Source organism: Malaclemys terrapin, chromosome 12 (assembly GCF_027887155.1).
Source record: "Malaclemys terrapin pileata isolate rMalTer1 chromosome 12, rMalTer1.hap1, whole genome shotgun sequence".
Classification (NCBI taxonomy): domain Eukaryota; kingdom Metazoa; phylum Chordata; order Testudines; family Emydidae; genus Malaclemys; species Malaclemys terrapin.
This window is the reverse complement of record NC_071516.1, coordinates 41,542-57,528: the sequence shown is the minus strand read 5'-3', so window position 1 is coordinate 57,528 and position 15,987 is coordinate 41,542. Positions and strand designations below refer to the sequence as shown.

General features: G+C 41.6%; 1 protein-coding gene across 1 annotated transcript; it reads right to left on the bottom strand.

Moving 5' to 3' along the window:
* Nucleotides 1–159: 159 nt before the first annotated feature.
* Nucleotides 160–15,751, bottom strand: LOC128846391 (protein-glutamine gamma-glutamyltransferase E-like). Its single transcript, XM_054045461.1, has 13 exons — nucleotides 15,669–15,751; nucleotides 12,383–12,556; nucleotides 11,791–12,033; nucleotides 10,999–11,117; nucleotides 10,228–10,356; nucleotides 8,801–8,978; nucleotides 8,454–8,589; nucleotides 6,237–6,340; nucleotides 5,830–6,075; nucleotides 4,512–4,817; nucleotides 3,321–3,478; nucleotides 2,912–3,045; nucleotides 160–1,315 (listed from the first exon to the last, which is right to left on the bottom strand). Exons 1-13 carry the CDS (start codon nucleotides 15,673–15,675, stop codon nucleotides 1,168–1,170), a joined length of 2,082 nt encoding a protein of 693 aa, XP_053901436.1. The 5' UTR covers nucleotides 15,676–15,751; the 3' UTR covers nucleotides 160–1,167.
* Between the last annotated feature and the right edge of the window lie 236 nt (nucleotides 15,752–15,987).

Here is a 15,987-nt window from a genome sequence, read left to right as displayed (position 1 = left end):
AAGCACCCGGCACAGCGTAGGTCCCACCAACTATCTCAATAGTGAAAAAGTTTTGGGGGAAGGGACCATAATGCTAGAGAAGCTGAGAATCCAAAACAGAATAGGTAAAACAATGTAGGACTGTAGCTCTTTAATAGTTAATATCTTTTAGAAAAACTTACAGAATTTAATAGAAAATTATACGCTTGTGATAGAATTCTGTCGGCTGGTTTAAAAGCCATAAAAAGGATCTTACTATTCTATATATATTTTGAGTAATTTCTATAGAACCCTATTGGTTTCCATCCTTATTAAATTCTATAGAACCTTTTCATAAGGGTGGCTTAAATTGTTGTAATATCCTGTCTTTTCTGCACAGTATAAGTCCTGTTCAATGTTAAAATAATATGAAGTTTTAGTGTTGCAGTACCTGGGGCCACAGGGAATAGTGTCCAAATTAAAAAAAGGCATAAGAAAACCAGACACACAATTGGGAGAGAAGTGCAGATAGTATATTTAAAATTTGGAAATTTACATCAGTACATGAAGAATCCCTGCCTCTCATTGCATATTGAAACATATAACTAGGGCCCTACCAATTTCACGGTCATAGGATTTTAAAAATCTTAAATTTCATGATTTAGGATATTTAAATCTGAAATTTCATGGTATTGTAACTGTAGGGTTCCTGACCCAACTCTGAAGGCAGCAGCACAGAAGTAAGGGTGGCATGGTATGGTATTGCAACCCTTACTTCTACGCTGCTGCTGGTGATACACTGCCTTCAGAGCTGGCCAACAGCCACTGCTCTCCAGCCACCCAGCTCTGAAGGGAGCGTAGAAGTAAAGGTGGCAATATCACAACCCCCCCACCAGTAATCTTGCGACTACCCCCACAACCCTCTTTTGGGTTGGGACTCCCAGTTTGAGAAACACTGGTCTCCCCTGTGAAATCTGTATAGTATAGGGTAAAAATACACAAGACCAGATTTCACGATCCATAACACGTTTTTCACAGCCATGAATTTGGTAAAACTATATAACATGATAATTCCTGTCAGACAGGGTGTGGATTTTGTTTCTGTAGCAGAAATAGATTGATTTACTAATTGTTCACAGAAGACAGGAGCTTTCTTGCACTATTTCACTCAAGGTTATACAGACAGACTGACAACTGCTCATCTTATAATCACTTAGCCACATTTATGGTCTCAAAGGCTTTGACATCTGGAAACTTGTCACAGGAGAAATTAACGAGCAGTTGCTTGGTTCCACTCTTGGTGGGAATGATTTCAATCGGTACTTTGGAACTCTGCCTGGGCTGTAGTGAGGGCATTCTAAAAAACAGAAACAAAAGGAGAAATATCAGTTGAAAACATCCTTGTATTTTATATTTGAGTTTCCCTGCCAGCCATCCTCCCTATGCATTGCTGTCAGTAGGGAGGAGGAGCTATACAATGGGCTTCCAAAAGGGTCTAAAGGAGTTAAATCTCCAATGCTGACTTGAGTACCTAGCTCCTTTCGGCCACTTTGGAGATCCCTACTGTGAGTATGCGATAGACGATTCAGAGTTTTGTTAGCATTTTCACTTCCATTTAAGGATATGCAGGTGTTAGACTAAAGGGCATAGACAAATAGAATTTTTGGCAGGCATCTAGAAGTTTGTGTGTGCAGTTCTGTGAAGGCCAGATGGAAGTCTGGCTGCAAATTTACCCTTCCTGGTTCTAATATAAGATACCAGCATTACAAGACATTAATGATCCAAATATACAAGAAAAATCAACTGGATAGCATCTATTGTATTCCAGTTCCTTATAGCTGTCCCGTTCCTCATCTATCAGTAGCAAATACACTAGTGCCCCCTAATAAGTAAGGGTTTCAATTTATTGATCTAACCCCTACTGTATTTCTACATCTCCCAAAACAATGACATTTCTTGAATTTCAAAGCCAAGGTTGAAAAATCATATATGCCATTGGTTACTATTTAGGAGAAATAGTCTCTTGTTTTAAAAAAGTATTTATCACAATATTCACCATTCCTTCCATTCTGTCCCTCCATAATTAATATATTTTTATCTCTAAATACACAAATTTTATAGCTTTCAAACTCTTAGCATGGCTGGTTTTCTAAACATTATGATTTAGGTCTGGATTATTAAAACCCAGCCTCTTTGTATCAGTAGTTTTCCCATATACTAGTTGCAGGAGGAATTTTGCACCAGCAGTAGTTGTACATGGAGAGAGATGGGGGTACATTTTTCAGAAGGATGGCCTTCTTTTGAGGGTACAATTTCTGTCTGAAAAATTTGAACTTATTGAAATGTTCACATTTTGAAATGCAGGCACAAATCTGCATACTTGCACCTCTACCTACCTGATATTGGTGAAAATCAGAGAGAGAGACAAATACTCAGATTTGCGCACACACACACAGTTCATTTCAAAAGGTTTTAAGAAGGACCCAACGTTAACAGGTACAGCTTTTTTGCGTAGAAACCATCACTTACTCTGTATCATGCCTTGTATAGTAGGGTGTGACCTGGTTGGCACTGCCAGAATATTCAAGTTTAATAGATTGCACCTGCAGACTGGCTGCCAGGGCCTCAGCTCCACTGAATGTTTACCCCACTTATATCATTTAGACTTTTACCCAACATGTGAGTGCAATCAGGTAAATGGGTGAATAAATAGCACCAACTTGTGCCCACAGTTATTGGTACCTACAAACTGCAGTGCCAAAAGAAAGGTCAGGTTCAGGCCTCATTAAAAAACAGTTCTTTTTTTCTTTGAGTCTCATTTCCACAGACAGACCTCCGTGGTCACAGCCAGAAAGAAAAAGGTGTCATGCCAACGTTTGCTTCAAAAACACCCAACCCTAAGTCCTGTTGTGCGTATCTTTTGTGTCAAGAAGTTGATGCTTCTTGTACTTACTCTATCTTGAGCTTTCCTTTCAGCAGGTCACTGCCTTCTGCCTGCAGCACGCAGTCTTTCACCTCTTGATCGAGAGGATTGGTAAATACCACTTCCACATTCACTGGTTCATTCACCTTTGCATCACTGAGCACCTGCACAGACCAAACACTTGCATGATCACATTCTGAAGCAGAAAATGATGTTATGATTCATCAAATGTTGGGCACGCTTAAGACACCTCACCATGGCAGGATGAGAACAGAGCATCTCTCTCAATGGTAAAGACAGTCGATGTAGGAAGCAAAAGATACAATCTAAACCACCTTTCACCTTCCCCTTTCCCCAATGCTAAAGCTGGGCTCAGATTAACTGTGTGAGGCAGCTGAAGCACTCTTTCTCTCCACGTGGCAAAGGGACAGATCTTTACCTGCATGACAAGGTCAGGGTTATCCAGACTGATGTTTCTTCCCACCACCACATCAATCCCACTTTCAACTTGACACAAAGCTGTTACTTGAATCATGTTATCTCTTGTTAAATTTTGCTGGTACTCAGCATACGTTATCTTAATGGGAAACTGTTTCTCTGAAAGGAAAAAATAACATAAAATTTAAAAAATAAATAGGATGAGATGCACTTGTAAAAGTCTAACAAATGTCATTCACCTAAAATGAGTATTTTCCTATCACCCAGTATCTGGTGCTAGACAGGACATGAGCTTTCCCTGCTTTTCTCTCACTTCTTGCTGCATTGCCTGTCTGGGACTGGACTGGGGTTGGTTTCTCTTCTTCAATTCCTTCTGCCTCATTTTCTGCCCCTTTTTTCCTCCCCATTGTTCTTTCTGGACGGTGATGAAGCAGATAACTTGCCACTTTGCATTTCATTAACTAGTTAGTGTCTATTTAATTGTCATGGGAAAGTCCTCTCAGGCCCTATCCAGGACTAATTCCCTAAGATGCACATCACTTGGACCTGCTTGTGTGTGTGTGTGTACTTGCATTTTCTCAAGCTTTCCTCTATCTGCTCTTTATCCAAAGTTATTTTACAGCATTTTCCTTCTGTACTAATAATTCAGGCTTCTTTTTGTTCAAAATATAGTATAAACAGGGCATTTCAGCCACTTTTGAATCAATAATTTCATTCCCCCCTATGAACCAGCTTTCTTCCTTTTACTGTGCTGCTTCTTCCCATTATAAAAATCCATGTAACTTTTCAGAAGCCCTTTGGCTGCCATTAACTCATCTTGCTTTTTTGTTGTCCTTATCTTTTCCATGCTAGCTTCTGTTAACAGAGTATTCTGGTTTACTTGCCACCACCTCTTCATTTCTGGTATGTTTTCCCCGCCTCCCTGTATCTGAGCAGTGTTTGGGAACCATATGGGAAATGTTTTATTTCTTAGATTTTTCTCTTTTAAAGGAACTTTAACCTGCTTTGGATTAATGATGGTGTCTCTTAGGAATCCTCAGCCTCCTTCCATACTGGAATTTAAGATCCTCTCCCATTGCACCTTTCTTAGTAGATTTCTTCGTTCCCTCAGTTTTGCCACCTTTACGTCTAATTCTCTCATACTGTTATGACAAACTTGTTTCTTTGGTTACACAATTATATGAAAAATTACCTTCTTCAGGAGCAAAAGTATGTGAAAGGGAGTCTTTCCAGACCTCATGAATTGGCTTCCCAGTGTACACGATGGTCCAAGCAGTCATATTTGCCTTTACAGTCTTAGCATCAGAGGTCAAATTTCTGAGAACCAAGATTAGGCTGACATCTTTGCCAATCTCTAAGGAGCCATCCACCTTGAACTTCCCTGAAATGTCAGGCTTTTGATCAATTTCTGGTCGCTTCTCTGATGTGGGACTGAAACCAAATGCTCGACGCAGCTTTGAACGAGCCTTTTCATACACTTCTCTTTCCTTCTGAGAGCCTATGAGAGAGAGAGTGGCCATGAAAATAATAAAAAAAAAAAACAGTAAAATATGTCCATTTTTAAATGTTGTATGCAGGGTAGTTGTAGCAGCATTGGTCCTAGGATATTTAGAGAGACAACCATCTTGTCTCTCCACTTTTAACTGACAAGCCTGATGCTTACCCAGCAGGATGTAGGGCCCTGGCAGATCTGCCTCCAGGGGAGACAGAGCAACTGTTTACTGCAGCCACTATTAACCTGTTTGATGAGTTGCTGTCCTTAAACTTGAGAGCATTAAATCTGTTAATTCCAGAGAGGAACTAAAGCTTAGTTCCCAAACCTTCCCTCATCCAACTTTTCCTAGGGCTGTATAAGTGGTAAATATAAATTTCAACTTTCTTCACTTTATTCTGTAACACGAAGCAGCCCTTTAAACTGATGGGATTGACAGGCCTGCAGCTTACGTGAACAGGCCCTACTCTATATGAGGGTTTGAATTATCAGCCCTTCCCCCGTTTAGACATTTTGAATAGCACTCTTTGTGTCTTACTCTTGTTTGCACATGCAAACTTAGCTAACAGATGTTTGTGTTCTGTTTTTTGTACTGGCAAAACTGAAGGTGCAAATTTAGAGGCCAGTTGAGGTCCTTTTAAAAGGATAGCAAACTCCACAAGAAGGGCAATCTGTCTATCTTAGGTTTCAGTACCTGTAAACTATCTAATAACTGTTCAATAGCAAATGCAATTTGAGCAGCCTGTGTTATCATGGACAGGACATGTTTTGCACAATGTAATTAAGAGCAACGTTACCCAGGTCTCATGAATCAAAACTGACATATCAGAAATGGTATGGCACAATACTATATCTTTTGTCTTCCTCCTTTTCTTAGCGCTGTAGGAGTCAAAAGTGTTACTTTTGCCCTGGCTGTTTGTAGTACTTGCTAAAGTACTGGCTCCTATTACAATGTTTCTGCCATTTTAAGAACTAAGCTTTTGTGCTACTATCAAGAAACAGAGGATTTTCTCTTTACCTTCTGCATATTTGTAATTATTAGTGACATCTACACGGGCATAACTGCCTACTGCCTTGGTGCTGGTGAACTGGCCAACTGACGTGGTCTCAGAAGAGATCGACTTTGCCTCTCTAGTCCTAATGTCGTAAGTCCAGGTGATACGGTCTGCATTCACCTCAGCAAATACGAATGGAGAGTCATAGTCCAGGTCTACATCGCCTTCTTTGATGGCTATAAGTGAAGCAGGACCACACTGAAATATTCCTAGAGTATCAAGGAAAAGAAAATTAATTAGGGCTAGACTAGTCAAAACACTCTAATAGAATGTAAGCAATGCACATTAGACATAAACTGTGTGTCAAGGACCTCTGAATTATACAGGGGTCCCCCTGCTTTAACATTTTCCTGAATTAAAATCCCTGTACCTTCACTTTGCTCCTGGGGAGTTGCATCCAGAATTTGCCATCCATTGTAGGAGGGCCCCAGGTCACTTCGGATAAACCAGCTTTCATTCCAGACATGGAAATTCCTAGAGACAAGAATAAACGTGGTAAACAACTAATGTGTGACAGTTTTGTGTAGCGAGTTTCTGAGGGTCACTGATTGTATCCACTTCTATAACCCCAGATTCTCTCATCTGACCAAATTGTTCAAGCTGAAGGACCAGCCAAACAAACAAAAACAGAAGCTTCATGTTGCCTGTGAGGTTCCTTGAGCCAGGAACCAGTTTGGCCCAGGACACAACTCACTGCAGCTTTAGGGGAGTTCTAAATTATGTTCAGCTGTTTACAGCCCCAAAAGCATATTGTGGCAGCCAGGGATTACAGGAGTACAGCAGTGCTCTGGCCACATCCTGTGAACTGGGAGTTGCCAGTAGAGTGATCCCAAAACTTCCCTTCCCCTAGGGGAACCCTCAGGTTGCTGATGAAGATGGCTTTCTGGCTACTCTTTGCTGCTAGCAGAAAGAGCATATGGGAGAATGGGGTCTATAAATACATTAAATGGCTGTACAACTTAATACATTTCCTAGCCACACATTATACCCCCTAACGAAACATTCTCAGTGAGGCATGGTTTCCCAATGGTTTCTGTATTGGTCTCTAATAGCTAAGAAAATAACAAAATGGTAAATGAAACAGCATAAATATTAATTACTTTATTGCTGTTATAAGCTATGTGAAATAAGAAATTAACCTGATTCTGGATCAGGCATGTCTCAGCAAGTAATGGTCCTCATTAAGGGCCCTCAACACTTCCAGCCTCCCACTAATTTACAGGAAATGCACTCCTTGTCTGTCATTTATAGCTTACTATAGCAAATGTAATTCTGTACATGTTCTCTCCTGAGACTGAATATTTCAGACTTGATCCTGAGAATCTCAACCTGAAGTTCTGGATGGGAGTTTCATTGGGAAATGTAAAATCAACAAGAATTTTATGTCTGAGATAACTGAAAACAATCCCAGACGTTTTATAAAAAGTGACAGAGTCCTGTGGCACCTTATAGACTAGCAGACAAAATGGGTATTCACCCATGAAAGCTTATGCTCCAATACAACTGTTAGTCTATAAGGTGCCACAGGACACTCTGTCGCTTTTTACAGATCCAGAATAACACAGCTACCCCTCGGATACTAAACATTTTATAGTTGTACAGGAAGCCTTGGACCTGATTTTGAAAGGTTCTGAGCACTCTGAGCTTTCACTGGGTTCAACAGTGTGCCCTGGAGCACGAGGACTGAAATGATGCCTGGTCCTTGCACCCAGGATGCTCTCCCTTCCTGACCACCTCTACAGTTGTACAGCATAATCTCACGCTAAATTTGTATCTTAATTTATGCATCTACCATTTAATTGTGGGCATAATTCTGAGGATTTTCACCCCAGTGACCTGATATGGGGACAAGTTATACCTGTATAAAGGAAGCCTGTGTCCTGGTCATGTGAAAGTTCACATCTTAATGTGCACCCATAGGTGCTGGAACTAAGGATGCTGGGGGTTCTGCCACACCCCCTGGCTTGAAGTGGTTTCCATTATATCCAAGTTTACAGTTTGGTTCAATGGCTCTCGGCACCCCCCTATAAAAATTGTTCCAGCACCACTGTGTGCACCCTTTTAAAAATCTAGACCCAAACTAATCAAGTCCCATTTTGTGATATTTTCAGGTTGACACCTTAGATTTTTGTATCCACTTTGGTCCTGTAGCTGTAATACTGTTATAACTCTTTCTAACTTAGCTTCAAGTGACTGTCGTAACTCTTTGTTAAATTACACTCTGTATTAAATGAGGTACATGTAGATTAAATAGTATTGATCATTGAGAATTGTTCTGCTCTTTGGAGAGAGAGAGAGAGAGAGAGAGACACCATAATTTGGGTGTGAAGATTGGGGTAATCCTAGTTGGTGGTTTCCATACTTTTTATCGTTTTGTTATTTATTTAATGATGTGTGTCTTGTTTTGAGTTGCAGTTTTAACTATACGTTAACAATATGTTTAGTGTGGGAATCTATGCACTTTGGTTGAGGAGTCTGTATCTATCCCGTCAATGCACGGGACCAAATCATGCCTTTGACTTGCATCTATAGGTCACGGTGATGTCAATGCTTAATACTGCAGATATTTAGAAGAGTAGTTGGTTACCAGATGCTGTCCTCCCCTATTTTCAGAGGATTTCCAGACTCATCATAATATTCATCCACACTCAGGTTTCTATCTGTGTCATGGGCAGAGTTGAAATTTGAAATCATACGAGTAGGAATCCCCAGACACCTGAGTGCTAAAGAAACCAAAACAAACAATTAAAAACCTGCATTTCTGAGATACAAAATTTCTATGCTACTATCCTCAGCTAATATTTCTGGATAGTGATCCTGGCCAAACCAGGCTCTGACATTGTCAGTGCTTTGAAACAGGCCTCAGTATATAGTGTTTAGCATTTCCCATAATGGAGCCTGTGCAACAAACACATCTGTGTAAATGAAACATACCTGTGGTCAGCACTGATGCAAAAACCCAGCATTGTCCAAATTTAACAGGTTTAAATCCTGAATCCTTCCACTTTCGCAGGATTTCAACGCTTCCATTCCAACTGCTTGGACTTGTTCCACCAGAGTAATTTCCACTCCAGTTTCCCCATATCACCCCATTATCATTATTACTATTGACCTGGAAAAAAATATACCCTAGATTAACACATAGCATGGTTTGCAGTAGAAGGAGGAAAGGAGGGAGAAACAGCCCTGTGTGGCATATAGTACTATTTAATACTTCTTATAACTGTTATGTAAGTGCTTTTTCATCAGTAGATCTCAAAGTGCAACACAGTCTTTACTATATTGATCCCCAGAATGCTCTTGTGTCATAGGACACTACTATAACTCCATTTTACAGATGGGGAACTGGGGCACAGAGAGGCTGAGTGACTTGCCCAAGGTCACACAGGGAGACTGTGGCAGAGGAAGGAACCGAACCTGGGTCTCCCAAGTCTTAGGCTAGTGCCCTAATCATTGGACAAGGGGCAAAGCTACTGCTTCAGGGAACTGGCTTGCCACAAAGAAGGCATCTTATTTTAAGGGAAGTAGGAGATGTATTTAATCAAGAAATTAAAATATGTAGCCCCCTCTGCTCCTCCCACCCAAAAATAACAGCAGTAGGTCAAAGCACTTTACAGAACTGTAAGTGCATCATATCCAGATCCATGTGCCAGCTGTAGATGTACTCCCCCAGCTTGAAACACGCTTAAGTTTCAGCACCAACAAGCCCTTATGTGGGGAAATGTATATCACAACTTGGAACAGCTTCATGGTTTTAAACTGAAAGTACTAGAAAAAAATTCTTGGCTGGATGCAAAAATCTTAATGCTATTTTGTCTCCTGCTTTTATTGCTACCTTTTATAAACTTTTAAGTCAATTTAGTGCTCGTGGAAGGAATGTTAGCCCTGGAGAATAAAATCATCTACTGCAGGGGCAGAGCAACTGGAGAGATCAGGAGTAACATCTAGGATGCTGTGGAAGAGCCTTCTCAATTTAAAAAAAAAAAAAAATCCCTTGCCTATAGAACTCCTTACCAGAAGTGATCAAATAAGCCAAAATGTAAGACTACCAGGAATGACCTCTGTAAATACCACCAGACCCACTCTCACTCTCTGTTTAAGGGGGAGGAAATTGAGTTATGAACTCCTTATTTTGTCTGACAACTGGATACCAAAGTGACACAGATGTCTCAGAAATACCATAGACTAAGAAGAACTTGCAGGCACAAATCGGGCAGTTATCCGTCACTGTGGTTTCTGAGCCACACAAACAGTGGATTTACCCTCACAGGGTAGTATCTTCCATCTGCTTTTAAAGAAACTGTTAGTGGATTTGGCTTTTGCAATGTTTCTAATGCTGAGTAAATCAACCCTTTTCTTACCATGGCACTGAGCACACGGCCCACGTATTTGGGATCATTTCTGCGAGACGCATCAGTGGCAGGGTCTTTACGGTAGTTTAGGCTTCTATCCAGTATGGAAAGGCAGATATTCAGAATGTCTCCTTGAAACTGTTTTAAAACAAAGTTAATATATAGGTGATGCAAATTGTTCTTCCTTATAAATCTTAAGGGTACAATAGTCTAAATCAGTATTTGAAATAATAGTCTACATATTTCTTAACGAGCCATTCTAGCTCCAACATAAATTATGGGCTTGGTGCAGGAGTTACTGGATACAAATATCTGGCCTGTGTCATTCAGAAGGTCAAACTAGATGATCACAATGGTCCTTTCAGACCTCAACATTTATGACTGTGTAATAAGAGTTGGGATAGTGCTGCCCAGCATCACAGCAGTTATGTCTGTGTACAGTGTTATCCAGCAGAGACTTTAAAACATTTACAGCTGAACTAATGGAGTCCTGGTTTATGAGAAATGCCCAGTTATTGATACTGACCTTTATGTGAATTGATATAAAGTGGAGCATGAGATGAGGCCTGATGCATGTGACCAGGCTCCTGTTGTCCAGATAAGTCACTGGAAGGTGCAGAGGAACATGGCTAGTGGCTGCCAGTGCCCCAGAAGGTGTCTCAAAGATAGTGCAGAATATAATGCAGCACAAAGTATGAACTAGAAAGAGCAGGCAAGGTACTGATCTAGCTTGTGAGAAGAAAGGAGGCCCAAACACCAAGTTGTTCACTTTGCATTTACCTGGCCATAATTCCAGCCCATCTTGCTAATATGGTTTATGTTGCCCACAAAGACAATTCCAAACTCTTCCAGCACGTACTCCTTGCGCTCAGTGCTGTCAGGCATAAACACATCATCTCCTGAAAATCCAAAGCAGAGGTGCTGTAAAACCACAATGAGGCAGGGGTTTGAAAGCCTCAGATGAGCTCCTGTAAACACCCATCTGCTCTGCTTTCAATGTTATCAATAGATTTTAGAAATTCAACCCTTTTGCAGTTGTGGGGTGAAGAAAGAGAGATGGGGGAATAGCGAAGACACACCCGTGGCTAAGTCTCTGTCCTGCAGGGGAAAGTTAGTGTGGGATAGATTCAGGGCCTTGTCTTTTTTTCCTCAGGGATAGTACAGTGCCTAGTAGTGCCCAGTCTCTGCTCTTCTATGGTGGTGCTGAGCTGTGGGGGAGACAGGGCTCAGTCTATGCCTTTCAGAGTAAGGCCTCTCTGGTAGGACTCCATAATCACACACAAGCTACAGAGTGAACATGATGAGTTTGTAGCTTCCCCGTTGGGAATCTCCCAGGACCCTGACTCTGCACAGAGAGGAGGTGGGGTGCACTCCCTACTGTGCTATATAGTGTAAATCTAAGACATTCAGCTGGTTTTTTTTGTCACTGGAAGGTATTAGGACACTCTTAATTCCCACTCTTGGCACTCAGTGTTAGGGTACATATCGTTACTGTTCAGTACATCAGATGGGCAAGCTACACATATTAAAGCTGCAGTGAGTTACTTAGAAAGCAAACCAAGGTGTCTGTACCTGAAGACCAAGGGTTAAAGAGCAGAACGAATGTTCCAAGGGCCCTACGGGAGGCACTACCACCTGAGGCAGGCTGCACGCTCAGTTTGTAGCGTCCGATGGCAGCATTAGCTGGGCTGGAAATAGAGATGCTGATGGAGCTGGAGTTGGTGGGTTGTTGGACTGCACTCCAGGTACTATTGCTCGCTGTGCTGGAGATGTCAAATACAGCCTGGGTCTTCGCTTGCAGTGACGGTTTTGGCCCTTTCAAAGAGGATTAAGAACATTGAGATTTCTCCTGCACTCTGAAACCACATACAATTTCTATTCAACCCAGCAGAGGCAACCCGTGATGAGTGAGATTGTACCATATGTCAGCATGTTATAGACAAATTGATGCCAAATACCATTAGCTTAAGTGAGTCATACATTTAACAACCTGCACAATTACCTGGATAGGTACAATTGTGTTAACAATGGCTCTGAGGGGATAAGTTCGTGTGGGCATTATTACCTCCTTCTGACAGGCCGAGTGGGCATCTGCGGGGGGAGGACATCACCAGTCTATGGGGCAGCAACCTGTTTGTGTGAGGGACTGAAGTGGGGGCATTACCTGTTTCTGCAATGAATGTTAAGCTCTCTCCAGTCTGCAGTGCTCTGTTGAAGGTCAGGATGATAGTGAAGGCCTGTCCTCTCCTCACAATCAGCTCTGTGCTGGAGTATTTATCAGTATGGTGTGCACCCGCATTTGCTTCAAGCTGCCAGTTGATATTTGTCAATGTCAGAGCTGTGAGAAGAAGGGGGGAAAAAAGTGAGGAGAATCCCAAGGCCTTGTGGGGGCAGAGGAGTCTCTAGGGATGGACAGAAAAAAATCTCCGGCATCTTCTTTGGAGTTGTCACCTGTACTTAAAACATGTACTTGGGGCAATGGGAGGCAATTTGATGGAGGAGGTTCTTCCTGTGTTTGTGTCTCCATCACACAGAGGAACCAATTGTTCATTTTGAAAGCATTTTATCTAGCTTCTTGGGAGATGGCATCTCTCAAAGCAGAGACTGTTGTAGCTAGTGCTGACTAAAATAGAACAAGAGTTGGTTAATGCAGTACTAGAGGGAGGCTGGGAAAGCATCTGAGAGGAGAGAGATGGTGGAGTTGAGAGTGAGTTGCTTGAATAAAGAATGCAGTTTTAATTCTACTGACTGCTTCTTTCAGTCAAAATACAACATACTGGCTGTGATGTGAGGCTGAAAATTTGAGGTATAAAGCAGGGTCATACAGGGGGAATCCTCTTGGCCTCTGGGAAGGAAGCAGGGGATTCCAAAAACCTATAGAGCTGAGCCATGTTGCTGTATTTTAAACAGTGATGTGACTCGCTTCTGCAGCAAACTCAGCCCCTGTGGCTCCAAAGAGCAGGAAGTCAGCTCAGGTCTCTGACACATCAAGACAAGGCACCTGTTTAGACCTTGGGGTCAGATTTAACATGGTCATCCAGGACTCTTCAGAATTAGATCTGATTTTGTTTAGGCATTTGTCTCCATCTCTCTCCCGTGCATATCACTTACAATATCAATTGCACAAGTGCAGTGTAGATAATATACAGAAGATGCGACCTCCAGCTAATACTGCATACTCTACTTACAAGTGAGAAGTGTCTCTTGTAATCACCATTCTACATGGCAGTGAATGTTTTCTCTAGGGTTTGGATCCAATATCTGCTTTGCATTTCCTTGAGCCCCCGCTTTATGGTTCTAGTGTCCACACAAGATATTCTGAGTATGACTCATACCTTAATTGTTTGTTATGCTACTAGGGCTGAAGGCTGAACAATGTCAGCCTATGACCTAGAGGAGATTGTGAAACAAGCAGCTGAATCCTTGACCGTTGGGATGTAGCAGGGGCTCCATGAACCCCCTTCTGGACACTGCTAAATTAGCCCTGCCATAAATGATTTACCTGGGTTCATTTGGATCTGCTGAAGAGCAAAATATTTCCTTTAAAATAGCCCTGATAGCACCAAGTGGCAGGTCCTGCATTTAAACAGCACCATGGGGAGGATCCCCCACACCTTTTCCCCAGGTCTACACCCCTTCCTCAGATCCCACAAATGTAACACTGGTCTGGGCTGTGAATGTGCTTTGAGTGTTTCACAAAAAGTCTGACCACATCCACCAAGTGCTAGCTTGTTTGTCAGGTGGGGCTGTCTCTTCCTCCAGTTAGGATTATGAGAATGAGTTTTGTTTAAATGGAGAAAATCACAAATGGACAGATTCCCTTTTCTCCCCTGCTTCCTTCTCTGAGCATATGCCCTGGAGGTTTAGTGGAAAATATTTGTGAAGCCACTTGTTAAAATATTGGTGTGGAAGCAGAGAAAGAACTGACAGGAAGGGGATGCAATGCATGACAGTTCTTTCTCTGCTTCCACTTGGCTATGATGTTGGTACATCATTGTGCAAGTGTTACACTGAGGAAATTGTGGATTTGTGGTTATTTCCCTGTTGCTGCAATCTGTGGTTGTTTTTACTGTCCAGTTTTAACACATACTCCTTCTGTTAACAAAGAGCTCTCTTAAACCGCCCAGTAGCATTTTTCATGGCTGTTTACTTAAGCAATATTTAATGGTGCAGATTTTTTGGTACCTGCCCATAATACACATCTGATCCCTTTCCAACCCTCCTGCTTCTCAGTTCATTTCTTAGAGGTGAACATTTAGATGAATGGAATGTCAGAACCCACCTGTACATTTAGAAATTCTTCAAGTGGGCACTGGCAGGCCACACACTGCACTTTCACCAACAAGTTAGGAAGCATTGGCAGAATGAATCCACGAGGAATATGCCAAGATAGTAAGTGGTTCAAATCACCCCAAGAAATTGTGTGTGTGTGGTGGTGGTGTTTTTTTTTTTCAACATCTTGTATAGATAAAATGCATGGCTTTTAGAGTCCATGGACCTGATTCTCTTCTCACTTCCCCTGTGTAGCTCCATTGACCTCAGTGGATTTACTCTTCATTTACATCTGAGAGGAAAATCAAGCTCTTTGTTTCTGCTCTTTGGACACTGTTCTCTGTGTCTCTTATCAGTTTCACCAAGTGATGGTTCCGATTCACCTTATGCCTGCAGAGCCCAGGCTCCAAACTCTGGCAAAGAGGGTATGCCAAGAGAGAGGCACAATCTCTCTCCAGGCTAGACTTCACTGCTGGGGCTCATATGAAGCCCTGTCTAGATTTAAAGGTGCTGTCCCCATTAGGTACAGTTGCTCCTGCAAGTACAAGGGGTGCAATGTACACTCCCTGCACCAAAAGGATGGTATTTAGCCCTGTATATGTGCTCAACACACAAACACTTACTTCTATAAGCACAGGCTCTGTTAACACACAAACGCCATCCTAAAAGCTAGTTTTCAGTAAGTATTTGTAGACATGAGACCGAGTCCACAGAAGTATATTATTAATGCTCACAAAATGTCTACCATAAATGCCTATATTAGTAATAGTTAGCTTTGATTCATAGCTCTAGCTTGCCTTCTAAATTCCTAATATTTAACCTGACCAGCATAAAATAGTAACATTCTGTACACTTTGGTAAATTCTTGGGTGATACATCTAATGGTGGTTCTAGTGGTTCTCCTCAACCCATTGTGCTCTGCATCTGTTTTGTAATACTGTACTCTAGTATTACAATGTATGGAATATTTATTTTTTCTGTTGTATTAAAAATTTAGGAAAATAAATGTTTAAAATATGTTACCAGTTATAAACTTATTCCAAATCCCAGAATATAGAGTATGCAATACTTAGAGCCCTTTGCAACAAACCCCCACTAAATAAACCATCCCGATAAGGGAACATAACCTTGTTCAGTTGCTTGCAGGTTATTTATTGAGAGACTTGTTTTTTACTCACCAGCCATAGTTTCTTGCTATTCTGCGACTCGTGTTCTGTGTTCCTCTGAGCAGTTATGGTGCTGTATAATAAGGCTTCAAGCTGTGTTTGAAACAGCCTTTATAGAAAAAACCTTGGGCCTCTCCTTCTGTGCAAACCAATTACAATTCAGATGAGGTGGGTGAGGCACTCAGACAATGAGTTTAAATTTTCAGATGACAGTATGCTATCTCATAGGCTCTAAAGTCACTATAGTTATGCAAGACAGGAGGAAAAGCCAAGGTAGTGGAAGCTACAAGTTACTTGTTCAGAGGGAACTGACTTAGTAAGAAAGGAGTTT

What these genes read in the sequence shown, in the direction of transcription:
- LOC128846391 (XM_054045461.1), bottom strand. An exon ending in AACATTCATTGCAGAAACAG is followed by an intron (nt 12,034 to 12,382) that starts GTAATGCCCCCA and finishes CCTCTTTGAAAG; the next exon opens with GGCCAAAACCGTCACTGCAA. An exon ending in GCCGTGTGCTCAGTGCCATG is followed by an intron (nt 8,979 to 10,227) that starts GTAAGAAAAGGG and finishes ATTTTTTTCCAG; the next exon opens with GTCAATAGTAATAATGATAA.